General features: G+C 44.1%; 1 protein-coding gene across 1 annotated transcript in view; it reads right to left on the bottom strand.

The window, feature by feature from the left end:
• Nucleotides 1-15,066, bottom strand: part of HCFC2 (host cell factor C2) — a 55,721-nt gene that overhangs the window by 23,814 nt on the left and 16,841 nt on the right. Inside the window, exons 5-13 of the mRNA XM_066591438.1 lie at nucleotides 14,782-14,866; nucleotides 14,351-14,457; nucleotides 14,011-14,196; nucleotides 11,861-12,115; nucleotides 10,940-11,013; nucleotides 10,587-10,722; nucleotides 8,907-8,956; nucleotides 5,405-5,545; nucleotides 524-709 (exon numbers count right to left, since the gene is read on the bottom strand). Coding sequence (XP_066447535.1) covers nucleotides 524-709; nucleotides 5,405-5,545; nucleotides 8,907-8,956; nucleotides 10,587-10,722; nucleotides 10,940-11,013; nucleotides 11,861-12,115; nucleotides 14,011-14,196; nucleotides 14,351-14,457; nucleotides 14,782-14,866 — 1,220 coding nt within the window. The remainder of the gene's footprint in view (nucleotides 1-523; nucleotides 710-5,404; nucleotides 5,546-8,906; nucleotides 8,957-10,586; nucleotides 10,723-10,939; nucleotides 11,014-11,860; nucleotides 12,116-14,010; nucleotides 14,197-14,350; nucleotides 14,458-14,781; nucleotides 14,867-15,066) is intronic.

Below are 15,066 nucleotides of genomic sequence, written 5' to 3'. Positions count from 1 at the left end.
CAGAGCTCCTGCTTCAGTCCTCAGCCACGGACAGAAGATCGCTTGCTGGTAACGGGGTTCGTAAACTCCGCCTCCAGCAAGCGATGGTTCTGATTGGTTCTCGAGCGCCACTGCTGAGCCAATCAGAGACATTGCTTGCTGGAGACTGGGTTTACGAACCATGTTACCAGCAAGTGATCTTCTGCTGTCAACTGAGGACTGAAGCAAGAGTGCTGGAGCTCCGGAGACCAACGGGGGGAACCTGGACAGCGCCTGCTAGGCAAGTATGATAAGACACCCCCTGAAAATAAGACCTTGTGTCTCTTTTGGGGCAAAAATCAATACAAGACAGGGTCTTATTTTCAGGTGAAACATGGTATTACTATAAATTTTCTTTTGCTGATGATCAGCAGCTTTCCTGCAGCACCAGTGGTTGTGTACAATAGTTCCTACTCCTGCTGGACAAGTGGAGGTGAGCACCATTCTGACTTATTTCAATTATGAGGAGAGTCATCCTCCAAATCTATTTCTCACTTCTCCATACCTTTGTGACTTTTACTGATGACGGAGCCCCGGGGTATCCAGGAATACAAGTCTTAAACTGACTGATCTTACTGAAAAGACCAATTCCACGTCCATTTATTGCAGCCACTCTAAACCTGTAGACACTTCCAGGACATAGGTCGTGCTTCTTTAACATAGTGTAGTCAGATAAGTCGACATCTGCAGCCTACGAAAAGAAAATTGAAAGCTTAGTCAGTAGGTGTATATCATCGGATCTCTCTCAAAACACAAAATATCTCTACGTTCAAAGAGACTTAGCAACTTTTTTTAAATTTTTGTACGAGGGCTTGTTTACTGCAGGACAAATTGTATTTTTAATGGTACCATTTAACATACATATAATGTATTGAATAACTTTTAACAACTCATAAAGAAGAGTGAAATGGAGAAAAAAACAAAAACAAACAGTTATGCAATTTTTGGGCAAGTTGTGTTTCTACGGTGCTCATGATGTGATAAAAAATAACATAGTAATTTGTTGATCCAGAGAAAGGCAAAAAAAAAAAAAAAACAACAATGAGGTAGAAGCCAATTTTCCCTTTTTTTGGTGGGTCTATTTACATGGGCAATTTTACTCTCGCAGCAATGCTGTGAGATGGAAAAGAGGATTTTTTACTCACCGTAAAATCTCTTTCTCGTCTCATCATTGGGGGACACAGCACCCACCCCTCTTTCTTTATATGACACAGTGGAGGGGGGGGGGGGTGGGAGGTCGCAGCGCATAGTTACCTCCTGCGTCCTTGCTGGAAGAAAAAGCGACTCCCCAGTTCCAGCAGCCTACCCCTATAACATCGCCTGCCCATGGGAAGGGGATGCGGACCCCTGCACCAAACATGGGGGGCTCTCGGCGGGCCACATGCGGGTATATATGACCCGGATGTGCCACCTTTTCTTCTGAGGTGGGCCGGGCAAGAAGCAACCTGGACAAACCCGAGATTGTTCGACCTCCTCTCCGTTCGGGTTTGATGGGGAGCGTCCTGCCTCCCCGTCTAACCCTGGCCCTTAAAGCAGCCCTAACGGGCACGACCGTCCTCCTACGAGACACTAAGCTAAAAACTAATTAGCCTGGTGTCAGCAGGAGGGATATAGCCAGAGGGCGGAGCTAACTTTTTGTGCTTAGTGTCGCCTCCTAGTGGCAGAAGCTATATCCCACGGTCTTTGCTATGTACCCCAATGACACGAGCGAGAAAGATCGTTGTATTTTCATGCGAGTCTCGCATGAGAATAGATACAAGTGTATGGTCTCCCGTACATGGCACAGAACACAGACAGAGTGTCCATGTCCTATGCGATGCAAGTCACGCCCAAGTGAATGCACCCTTATTTAATCTATATATTATGAAACTGCAGGAATACTGTGGATTATATAAACACAATTCTATTTGCCAAAGGCAAAAAATACCCATAGGTAATATCCCCTAAACTATAATAAAAAAACTTTATTATTCAAAAAAGACAAAGACAACTTTGAATGATATTTAAAGTAAAGGGGCAAATGGTGGTAGCAATGAAATGTGACCAGCAGTCATCAGTTAGTATGAGGTTTGTAATTGTGCATAAAGACACTAAAACATAGGCCTGGATGGCCACCTTCCAAAAGCCTATGTGGAAATTAAGTCAGTACCACCAAAACCCTATTAAAATCTAATCTCTAGCCACCCTTTATTTGATCTTTTTTTTACAATTTTGGTCCCACTAGAGGACTTGTCTGTACAGTGGTGATAAGTAACAAAAGAAAACTGACAATAGAGTCAGTGGGGCCATGGCTTCAAGAGGTGATCAAGGCTCATAAGAAGCTGAAACTAGTCCTCTGGACCTGTGATTTTTACATGCACGGATTACAATAAATTAATTCAAATTCAGTGTAATCAAATCAAACTGCTAACGACGACCTGTCCGTCCGTGCGTGAGTAGGTTTGTGAGTGACTTACATGCTCCGCCCCTGATCACATGATTGTGACATCATCAAAAGGTCCGTTATCCCCAGTGAGGTAGTTACATGCTCCGCCTCTGATCATATGATGGCGACATCATCACAGGTCTTGTACGCACACAGCTGCTGTCGGGCTAGGTGTTCATTAGTATTCTATAGCAACTGAGGCCGCAGGAGGTTTGTGTTCCGCCCCTTAATATGTACAAGAATGCAAGACCTTTGATGACGTCACCATCATGTGATCAAGGGCGGAGCATGAAAGTCATTCACTCGGAATGAGCGTTACCGCCATGTAATCAGGTGCGGAGCATGACAGTGTCATCATCACAGGTCCTTCATTTTTAGTGCTGCTTCTGATCCCCGTTGTATGGGATGAACAATGCATGTAGCAGTGCTGTGTGTGTGACGTGCATGTAGCAGTGCTGTGTGGCGCATTGTGCCACCAGAAACACTTGTATTATAATTTCCTAATAATTACTAGTATAGATAAAAAAGGCACCTAAATGCAGATATACAGTATAGTATGGATTTATTTTTTACTCTTTTCTTCTTCAAGCCTTTCTCCCATTCAGCACATGCACATATAGATAAAAACGAGACATAAATGTCAACTACTCAACAAAATAAACTGGAATAAAACAAATTATATTAAAGGGGTTGTAACACATTTACAAGTTATCATCTATCCACAAGTTTGAGGAGAACTTGCAGATTGATGGGACCGTGTCCCCCGTCCTCCTCACTCCGGGGATTACTGCCCACTCCATAGTGAGGAGGAGACTGAATCGAGTGCAGGTTTCGCCAGATCACTAACGCTCCATTCACTTTCAATGTGCCTGCGGAGACAGACAAGTGAAGTGCTCAGGCATTTCCATCAGAGCACCAACCGCGCATGCTCAGCCAGCACTCCATTCACAGTGACATTATGCAGGGCAGAGCGGAACATGAAAGTCCCGTTCTTGAGATTGGCAGGGATCTCAGCTTTGACAATGGCTTTTGTTGGCTGTAAGGATATTGATTAATGCATATTTTTCTCTCCATTTAAAACTTGGGAATACCACCTTAAAAATGGTGTCTCCAGAGGTGGAACTCTGCTTCTGTTAGATATCCGTTTAATACACCTTCTCACGTTTCACCAGTGAATTCATACCTGGCTCACCAGGGAAAACAATGTAGAGCATGTCCACGGACAGATTTCATTTGCGGGAGATCCGCAAATCAAGCCGCCCATAGGGATGCATTAGCATTCACAGTTAAAAGCATGCGGATGTAATTTTTTGAGTTAATTGAAGTCAGTGGAAACCATCTGCTCTGCGGCACAGCCACAGCTGTCACTGTGGACGTGCTGCGGATCTGTGGGAAAGCAGGAGATTAAAAAAAAAAAAAATTATAAAAAAATTGCTCTGCGCATGCGTCCGGCATCTGCCGTGCTGAAGAAAGAAGATCCGGACGGCACGGAGGAGACCCGCGCTGGAGCAGGACAGGTAAGAATATGTCTTTTTCTGTCCATGTCTGTGGGCACGGCTGGATTCCACTGCGGGATTCAGCAGATGGCATCTGTGCATGCAAGTGGACATGAGGGTTACACAGTCGCTCAAGTGAATGGAGGAGAAGGGGGCAGGGAATCATTCTGGTCCATGCCCTTTACACTCACAGTAAACAGGAGTCGCTCAAAGACTGAGCAACTCTTAGTTATATGGCCTGACAATCGCTTGGTTTTTAATTTGACAAGTGAGTGATTTGTCCCTCATTGCCCCAAACTTGCTATTTTCAGCAATAAGTTGGGTGATAACTGCCCCGTGTAAGGTACCCTTTGGGCAGTGAATAGCTGCTTTGACTGACCTTATCTGTATCCAGGACCTATGAAATACAGAACTGGTATGTACATGCAACAAAAGCCAAAGTCACACAGTGTATTTGTCAACAGATGTGTTTCTTAATTGTATTAAAGGGGTTGTCCCGCGGCAGCAAGTGGGTCTATACACTTCTGTATGGCCATAATAATGCACTTTGTAATGTACATTGTGCATTAATTATGAGCCATACAGAAGTTATAAAAAGTTTTATACTTACCTGCTCCGTTGCTGGCGTCCTCGTTCCCATGGAGCCGACTAATTTTCGCCCTCCGATGGCCAAATTAGCCGCGCTTGCGCAGTCCGGGTCTTCTGCAGTCTTCTATGGGGCCGCTCGTGTAGAATGCCGGCTCCGTGTAGCTCCGCCCCGTCACGTGCCGATTCCAGCCAATCAGGAGGCTGGAATCGGCAATGGACCGCACAGAAGCCCTGCGGTCCACGGAGACAGAGGATCCCGGCGGCCATCTTCAGCAGGTAAGTATGAAGACGCCGGACCGCCGGGATTCAGGTAAGCGCTGTGCGGGTTGTTTTTTTAACCCCTGCATCGGGGTTGTCTCGCGCCGAACGGGGGGGGGGGGGGTTAAAAAAAAAAAAAAAAAAAACCGTTTCGGCGCGGGACAACCCCTTTAAAGTTGAAAAAAAACCTCATACGGACGAGAAAACCCATATCAGTACAGAATGATGTAAGAACAGTTCTCCAGTCAAATAATTATGACTAGATGTCATATTGGATAAGTGTAATAACGCTGTTGTGAATTGTATTTGATTATTTCTTATGCGAGACCTGCGTGTCTCAATCACAATGTTTCATAACTTTATGCTTGATTCGCCTGCCTTGATGTTCATAGTACAATGCAGGTTGGTTTGTTTGCAACATGCGCGCTTAATAAAAATAGACTGTTTACAAAAAAAAATTATTATCACTGGAGAATCTACATAACAACATGATCTGGAAGACAATGCAGGCAGGTTTAGTCCTACTGATTGCATTAGCTGTAAGATTCTTGGAACACTAGAGTACAAGTTCCTTACAAGTAACTGCAGCCATCTGAAGTAGACAACACATAGATGGTACCTTGTGTGTGGAGCTGTGATTGCTGTCTGGGAGCAGGAAGAAGTGTGTGACCACAGCACTGTTGCTTTGGAAGATCCCGACATCGTACCACTGACTCCAACCATTCTTCACTGCGAGCTGCTCTCCTGGTTGACCATTCGTCTGTCAGCAAACCACAAAGAACATCCTTAGGAAGGCTATCCATAATGTGTGATCTCTGGAAAGGTCAGTATGTCAGCATGGTTAGGTTCTCCAGGGTGCTCAGACATCCCATTTATACAGAAAGGCAATACTGAAAGTCACTGAACAATGACTTTAATGTCACAGCATTCTATTACATGTAGTATGACTGAGCTTCTCCTGAGAATGACCAGAGGCTGGCTGCTCCCTGAAACACTGACAGTCAAACTAGTCTAGGATATAGTCCGGCACTCGGGAGAATCAGACAAATTCTCAGCTTTGTTGAAACCAAAGCTACTGTGTTTTTCTGAGTAGTAGATGCACTTTTTAGCAAGACATAACCTTACTAAAAGGTGCCTGTGTATTATATGCTCGTTGTCAAAGAAAACCCCATCAAGCACGTAGAAGGAGTTGTCGGAATCAAATGAAACTTTCTATGTGGGATTGTAATATTAACCCTTTCCAATCCAATTTGTATCCTGGTTTTCCTAGGGGGGCTTACTCTTTCTCTGCCGTTAAACAATGGCGCTATCTGCTGGCTAAAGCCAGTACTGCATGAGGTGACATGTTGGATAGGCTCCGACAACAGAGAGGCTGGCAATATACAGTAAGAGAACCCAGACGGATCTCTTTAAGCATCGGAGCTGTACAGTCTTAAATCATAATGTCTTCAAACGTCAGACAGTGGATTGGAGAGGGTTAATAAAAGTGATTACAATATCAGAGCAAAAGGATAATTTATTGTGGAAAACTGAACACTGGAAGGGAGGCTCTAGTACCCTGTTGTACCGCCTCTAGCTTGGCTACAAGATGTGATTACAGTGATGGAGGTGGTAAGGTGGGGGGGGGGGATTGAAGGCTCTAGTACCCTTTTGTACCACCTCTAGCTTGGATACAAGACATGATATGGGAAAGGGGATGGGGGGGGGGGCCATGGAGGCTCTAGTACCCCATTGTACCACCTCTAGTTTGAATACAAGATGTGATATGTGCGGGCATTGAAGCTTTAGTACCCTGTTTTACCACCTCTAGCTTGGATACAAGATGTGATATGGGCGGGTATGGAGGTATACAGGTTCTGTATGGTATTCTGCAGCATATCAGTCCACACTTGCTGTAACTGAACCTCTAGATTGTGCAAACTTGTAGGCTGTTGAAGTTGACATCCCAGATGGTCCCATGTATGTTCCAGACCATGGAAATGTGAAAATGTTGTGGAGGCATTCCTTTGACACCCTTACTGTGTGCAGCCGAGCATTATCCTGCTGTCAGAGGCTCCCATTGCTTTTAATGGAGCCTCTCACACAGCCTCAGACAGACACTTGATCGCAGCACTGTTTTTTCTGCGGTGTCTGTTCTATCTTTTCGGCATTTAGCGCTCCTCATCAATGATGAGGAGTGCTAGAAGCCGGCGTTTAAATCGTGGCTCTCTGCCACGTTCATGAGTGAGGGAGGCCTTACACATGAAGTCAGTTAATGTAGAAAATAATAAAAAATACAATGCAGCTAGAAGGCCAGGCCTCATGCAAGGCCTTGATGGAAAGAAGCTACCAGAGCTAGAGAGGAATAAAACAACTGGGTAAGTGTTGTGTCCACCAATGAACGTGACAAGAAATGGATTCTATGGTAGGTAACAAAAAAACAACTGTTTTCTCGGGTAGTCTAAGGAAATGGGACAGGTCATTGGCAGACACAGCAAGACCTTGGGATGTACTATAGCAGTACCAAAGGAGGAATGGCAAAAAAAAAAAGAGAAGGTAGACTGGTGTGGCCCATAGGTGTCTGTAAGCGACAGGTCCACCAAAGGCTGCAACAGGAGGCGTTCAATAGGGCTCATACAATGCAGACTGGATAGCGGCTCTATTACTAGAAGGCAAAAAAGTTGCCGAATATCAGGAAATTGTCTGCAACATTTAGTAAGATGGAACTGAAAAGGAATGGTGATGCCCTTATCCTGTAGGCGATACATTGTGTCCACACTGGGAGTAAGGAGGACTCCACTCTAAAAGATGGGAAAAAGAAGGACGAATAACCCCGTACAGGCAGATCCTAAACTGCATCTCTGACTAGGATAGGGTCCAAAGAAGGGTAGCCTAGCAAGCAGTAGATACAAAAAAAATCCTGCTTAATGGGGATGTCCGATTTCGATCAGAGTTCCAGTGATGGGTACCAATAAATTTCCAAGGCATTACAAAATGGTCATCAAGAAGTGGATTAAAATTTGATGAAAAGACCAGTAGAAAACTGGCCAATGAGGCTGCCAATAAGTCTACAGCAACATTAAAGGAGCTGCAGGAGTTACTGGCGAGTCCTGGTTGTGTAGTTCATGTGACAATCATCTCCTGTATTCTTCATATGTCTGGGCTGTGGGGTAGGTGGACAAGACGGAAGCCTTTTCTAACAAAGAAAACATCCATACTTTGCCAAAAATGTGTGGGTGAACGAGTTATGGTCTGATGAGAACCAAAAGTTCAACATTGGTCTCAATTCCAAAAGGTATGTTTGACACAAAGCCAACACTGCCATCACCAAAAGAGCACCATACCCCTCAGTGAAGATGGTGGAGGCAGCATTATGCTTTGGGGCTGTTTATCTGCTGCTGGAACTGGGGCTTTAGTCAAAGTGGAGGGAATTATGAATAGTTACAAATATCAGTCCATTTCGGCACAAAGCCTTCGGGCCTCTAATAAAAAGCTGAAGATGAATTTCACCTTTCAACATGACGACCCAAAGCAGACCTCAACACCAGCAAAAGAATAACTTTGCCAGAAGAACAATGCTTTGGGATGGCCCAGCCAGAGCCCAGACCTGAGTCCCATTGAAGATCTGTGGGTTGACCAGAAGAGGGCACTACACACCAGATGCCCTCCGAATCTGACAGATTTAAAGCACTTTTGCAAGGAAAGGTGGGCAAAGATTGCCAAGTCAAGATGTGCCATGCTGATCGACACCAACCCAGAAAGTCCTAAAGTCAAAGGGTACATCAACAAAGTATTAGTTTTAGGTTGTGCATATTTATGCAACCACATTATTGCAGTTTTTTTTCACCCTGAATGATTTCAGTTTGTTTTTCATTGGGATTGTACTGATAACGGCTCACACAGAAGGTGCAAATAAATCTGAAATGTTTCATCTTTGTCGGATCTTTTAACATGACAAGAACCTTGCATTTTCTCAGGAGTGTGTGGACTTTTTATAGCCACTGTGTGTGTGCGCATGTTATATGTATGAATACATAGTAAATATATGCACACACATATTAGAAGAGCAGAGATCACAAACTCCACTATATCCTCTTATAAAATATCTATGACCCTTCAAAAGATAATTTACAGAGACTTACTGATGTGCCCTTTGCCTGGGAAGTGCACTGTTCCGTTGAAGACAATGTAGCTGGAGGGAAAGAAAGAAAAAAGAATGAGAAATACATAACTGGTAAGAAGCAACAAGACAACAACTTACATCAGTCTTATACGCCAATCCACCATATACACAGATTTTAGTAGCTTACAGGCTGAGTGATAATACTTTATCGGTAGCAAATGCACTACTTTTGGTCTGGTTTTTTTTTAAACTCTATGGATACCCTTGATGCTATGGATACCCTTGATGTAGCCAGCACTATGTGACAAACCTGGCACCCCTAAACCAAAGCCAATGCGGTTTTCCTAAGGGGGCATTCAAGTTTAGTTATGAACACAATAATTAAAGGGGTTGTCTCGCGAAAGCAAGTGGGGTTAAGCACTTCTGTATGGCCATATTAATGCAGTTTGTAATATACATCGTGCATTAAATATGAGCCATACAGAAGTTATTCACTTACCTTCCCTGCGCTGGCGTCCCCGTCTCCATGGCTCCATCTAACTTCAGCGTCTAATCGCCCGATTAGACGCGCTTGCGCAGAAGGGTCTTCTGCCTTCGGCTCGGTCTGGCACGAGCGGCGTTCTGGCCCCGCCCCTTCTATGTGTCATTGCGTAGCTCCACCCCGTCACGTGTGCCGATTCCAGCCAATCAGGAGGCTGGAATCGGCACACGTGACGGGGCGGAGCTACGCGATGACGCGTAGAAGGGGGCGGGGCCAGAACGCCGCTCGTGCCAGACCGAGCCGAAGGCAGAAGACTCTTCTGCGCAAGCGCGTCTAATCGGGCGATTAGACGCTGAAGTTAGACGGAGCCATGGAGACGGGGACGCCAGCGCAGGGAAGGTAAGTGAATAACTTCTGTATGGCTCATATTTAATGCACAATGTATATTACAAACTGCATTAATATGGCCATACAGAAGTGCTTAACCCCACTTGCTTTCGCGAGACAACCCCTTTAAAGCTGAATACAAGAATAAAAAATAAATAAATAAATAACACAAACCAGAGTTAATCCATGAACTAGAAATCACATTTGGAACAATATACATAGATAAGCAACGTTCATGTTTACCCTGATATGTAACAGTTTCGACAAACACATGACTCAAAACATAGTATGTGAAACTTGGTTCAAACCTTCAGAGTGTGTACTGAGTGTAGTTAGTGAAGGCTCATCTCTAACAAGTGCCCCATTTGTACGTGATGGCTCAGGTTTAATGCTCTGCTGGGTTACCATAGACTGTGCACTGGAGACAATGCAGGATGCGGAAACCTCAGGTGTAATAATTCCTATGTCCAAGTCATGCACATCATTCAATTTAGATGATGTATGAAGACCTAGGACACAAAGGAAATGACAACCCATTAAACGTGTCTTCAACGCCCTCAAATAGCAAAAATGCAAAGCTTCTCCGTGGATGGTTTACACTGCAAACCATGTTTACAAGACACCAGCAAAACCTCAAGTAATCGGATTATTAGCTTCATTCTTAATATACGACATCTTGGTCAATTTTCTGTGAACCTTAATATCAGCCTATAGATGTGATGGTCTATTACTGGATGCATTTAAGATTCCTTCTGGTGCACCTTGTAAAGCTTCATCATTCATGCCCAACACATGCAGGCTATCATGTCTGCCGGGGACCGCTTCTCTCACCTGATGATTTTGTGGTTTTTAATTTGCCATTTAACTCTGTATTTCCAATGCAAAGTGTTTGCTTCTCAGTAGATTCCTTCATGTCCACAACTTCATGGTCCGAAGCAGCATGCTGCACAAACATTGGTGGAGATGCCTTGAAAATTAGAAACAAAACTGGTAAATGAAACAGAAAATCCACCAAAAATGCAGAATTAGTATGAGTTACACAGGTAGTGGTAGTTTTAAGGTTATACTGAATTAAAATCTGTGTCCTTGAGGAAATGAACCAAAGCTGACCAAGAGTTAGTAAGCAGGATGGAGCAGTTACAAAATAGTCTGGATATAACGGACACGATACTACGGATGCTCACCTGACTGGTCAGTCCGCTGCTGTTTTGGTGACAAATGTCCACTCTGACCTCAGGAGATGCAGGACTGTCCACACCTGGTATACAAATAGGAGATTATACAGTTATACTAGTATTACTCCAGCCACAGAGTCTCCTATTATAATGTCCCCCCTGCGTGCAAAGATAGCACTGGCTCAAGCTGCCCATGGAGTGCATTTATTTGTAGGTGTATAGTATTGTATTTTACACACTCTAGTTAATATATTTGTGTATATATATATATATATATATATATATATATATATATATATATATATATATATATATATATATAAAATCTAAAAATTGCAGAAATCTAGTGGAAGACAGTTGCATTGGTTAAGGCCCATTTACACGCAACGATTATCGCTTAAAAGCCATCGTTTGAGTGATACTTATCGTTGTGTTATATTATAATTGTTGTGTGTAAATGCTCCTATCTTTCACTCTTTGGCTGAAGGATGATTTTTAGGTGAGGATAAAATCCATTATTCAGCGGAAGAGAAGATAATACATACCGCATGCTGTTTTTGCTGTCCATGGTGCTGTATTCTCAACAGGAGCGCTGATTACATTGTATTCAGCTTACAGCCCCATGGCAGAACAAAGGAGCTGAATGCAGAGAACAGACCCCCTGCTCATTTACATGCAAATGAAAGTGATAAGCTGCTAATAGACATTAATGTCCATTAGCAGTTTATGCAAAACGATCGCTTAAGACCTATTTTTTGAACGATTATCTTTGCCTTTACTAATATCATGGCTAGCAGATCCTACTGTGATTGCAGCACCACCTATTATATGCAGAGCTCAGCCTTACACAGCAGAGATGAAGGCTCTTCTTATGTAATGACAATGCTGGTTTTACTATATTATCGTAATGCAGCTTCCTTTCTAACTTACTTTCCTCAAACCGCTGAGGGCACACAAGCCCGCTTTGTGATTGCAGTGGACGGGCACGTGCGGTGGATGTGATGGTAGAACTCAGCGCAGAAATCTCACTGAGGGGGGCAGGCTTTCCAGCAGCAGTTGAAGCTGGCGATTCTGGACTCAGCTGTAGGAGATATCCTTCAACAGTGGGGAGCTCGTTCCATTTCACATGGAAAGAATTGGTGGTGGCCAATACCAGCTGCACCTGTGAGGGCGGAGGAGGCTTCTCTGAAACGGAAAGAAATAGATTTATGAGCTGCATTATATGAACCGTGTAAAGCTGCAATGTAATCCCTCCGAAAACAGACAAGAGAATCAGGGGGTCAAAAACCCAAACACATTTATATGGCCTCCTGCAGAAGGCCGGATCCGATCCCACTGCGAGAATTCTTGCAGCGGGATACAAGCTATGCCCATGCAGTGACTCGGTGCTCAACTCCTCCCGGTGTCTCGCTCTGCTCTGCAAGGCTTGCACAGAAATAAGAAATGCGCAATTTGTTTACCGCGCAAGTTTTAACGTGGTCAAATCGTGGCTGTCTGCATAGGTTTGCATTATCTAATGCAATCCTATGGCAGCGGGCACAGGCGGAAATTCAGCGGGAAATCCTCTGCGATGCGACTGTTGGCTGCCGTTTTTAAAGGTTTATTTTGGCAAAACCATGTTTTTGCATCCCTGCCCCCTTCATCTGATTGCCTGTTAAGCTCTGGAGGTCACCTTTGTGTATTCCAGCCACGTTGCTGCAGTACAGCCCCCTGTGTGATGCTTATAAGGCACCATCATGATACTGAGAGATTTTGGTTTAATTTTCAAATCTATCCCATAATGCATCAGCACACCTATTAGCTAGAGGCTGTACCACTTGTGCCTGCTAGAGGAATGTTTAAATTTATCATTGCCTTCTATAGTCTTTGAAATAAGCTACAGACCATAATAGAGTCAGGAGGATGAACTGCGATCACCTCCATTATAACTGTGTGACAGGAGCCGTGTAATTATCATCGGTAACTGTGACTGGAAAGCCTGTGTTCTCCTCTAGGCAGTTTCTGTGATAGGATTCCTGTAACCGCATAACACACATCACACAAAACCCCAAGTAGACCTGAGCTGGTCGGAACTGAGATCACATGACCATCTGAGGGAAAAAAGAGGCTAAGGCTGGGTTCACACGGGGCGGATTTGCCACGGAAATTCCGTCCGGAATTTTGCCGCGGCAAGTCCGCCTGCGGCCGCTAATCGCGGGATTAGCCAGCCATGTGGACGACATTTCTCAGAAATCTCGTCCACACGGGACGGCAAATCTGCCGCGGCACAGCCGGCAGAAGCCGGCGCTGCGGCGTGGATTCGCTGGCTGCAGCGTGTTCATTTTTTTTCTTCTTCCACTGCAGCCGTGCTCTCCTCTATGGGAGCGCCGGCCGCAGCAGAAGAGCGAGCGGCCAGGCCGCTTCAAAACCCGCAGCTGGGTGCAGCGGGTTTTGAAGCAGCGCTTCTCCCAGCGGAAAGCTCGCGGTTTTTCGCTGCGGCCGAACCTGGAGATTTCGGACGGGAGTCCGGCATGTGAGAACCCAGCTTAAGAGTTTCAGGGAGAAATAACTAACCAAGGTTACACTAGCTCACTTATCTATACTAGGGAGCAGCTACATAAATCTAATATAAAAACCTACAGGTTTTTCTTGCACCACTTTGACCCCTTTGCATGACCTTTGGTGGGTGATTTTGGTGTCATTAGATTTGGTACATTCTCACCACCTCCTTAGATTATAAAATTTGAGTATGATACCTTGAGTGATCTGTCAGGCCAGGTCACAGTTCCTATGTTAAGTCTAGCTGCACTGTTGTGCTTCAGCCAACAGCGCTGCGGCGAAGAGTCAAGCATTGCTGAGACACGTTCATATCAAGTCCTTACCAGTTTGGCTGTTGCCATCTCCCCAAAATGTGGAAGAGCAAGCCGTGGATGGCGAACAGCTCAAGCCGAATCCTCGGCTCGACAGCTCTTATAAAATGTTTGGAAAAATGGTTGTAAATGTTTTGTTTATTAGCAATTATTTTATTTGATCCCAACTTAAATTAGTAGTATGTACGATTCCTGAATACATCAATAAAGCCTCCTTGGCCATGCAGCTACCTGTGTCTATGTACCAAAGGTCTTTGCAACACACTTGACAATTCCATGCCTTTTTGTAGCCATCCCTTCCACTCCAGATATATAAACGTTTCCCAATTGTGACGGCACAGTGTCCTGCTCTGGGCCACGGCCAATCCTTTCTATCTTCTGAAGAGCCTGGCATTAAAGTTGTCCATTCCATGGAGTCTAGACAAGAACAAAAAAAAAAGCATATATGAAAATGTATATGGAATCTGAGAGAAATACAAATTGTCATATAGTAGTAACCAAACAATACATGAAATCACACATACTGCACGTATCCAAATTACAAATATGTCAGAAAATGAGTAATACAGACCCAGATCCAAAAATGAAAAAGAGTTGGTGCACTTCCAATGGCTCTCTTGAGAAGAAGGGCTATCATCTTCTAGCGTCTGTGGGACCCAACCACCAAATACATACATTCTAGAACAAAACCAGAGTGACTTCTATTGTATCTCATCTACTGCACATTGGAAACAGAATTGCTCACTCTGGATATATTTATTAAATTACACGCCTCTGCGTCATCCCAAAAAAATAACAGGGAAAAAAACAGGTCTGTGAAGGCCCCAGTACTGGACACCCTGTGACCACAGCAAGATCCGAGGACCCTGCTAACAAAAATGGATTGTCCAAATTGGACTACCCCTCTATAAATAACCTCAAATAAAATATAGTCTACATTGTTGGTCGTGAAATGTTCTACAGAAGATGATTAGTACATCAAATTTACAAGGCTGAACTTACCTATTCCCTATAATATTGGCGGTATGAAGACTTCTGGGTAAAGGAAATACTCCTTTGGCCTCTGGACTACTCCATGTCATGGTTTCTACAACATATACAGAAAATATGAGTCATAACGCAAAAACTATTTAAAGATGACAAACTGCAAAACACAAGTTGAAATGACTGTTCTCGTAATAGGCAAGGTTCTCAGAGGTGGGATATGCACCTCCTAGACATTTATGGCATATTCTGTGGATATACTATCATTGTTTAAGATAGGGTTGTTATGCGAAAAACAGATAT

Source organism: Eleutherodactylus coqui, chromosome 2 (genome assembly GCF_035609145.1).
Source record: "Eleutherodactylus coqui strain aEleCoq1 chromosome 2, aEleCoq1.hap1, whole genome shotgun sequence".
Classification (NCBI taxonomy): domain Eukaryota; kingdom Metazoa; phylum Chordata; class Amphibia; order Anura; family Eleutherodactylidae; genus Eleutherodactylus; species Eleutherodactylus coqui.
This window is presented reverse-complemented; position numbering and strand designations above follow the sequence as displayed.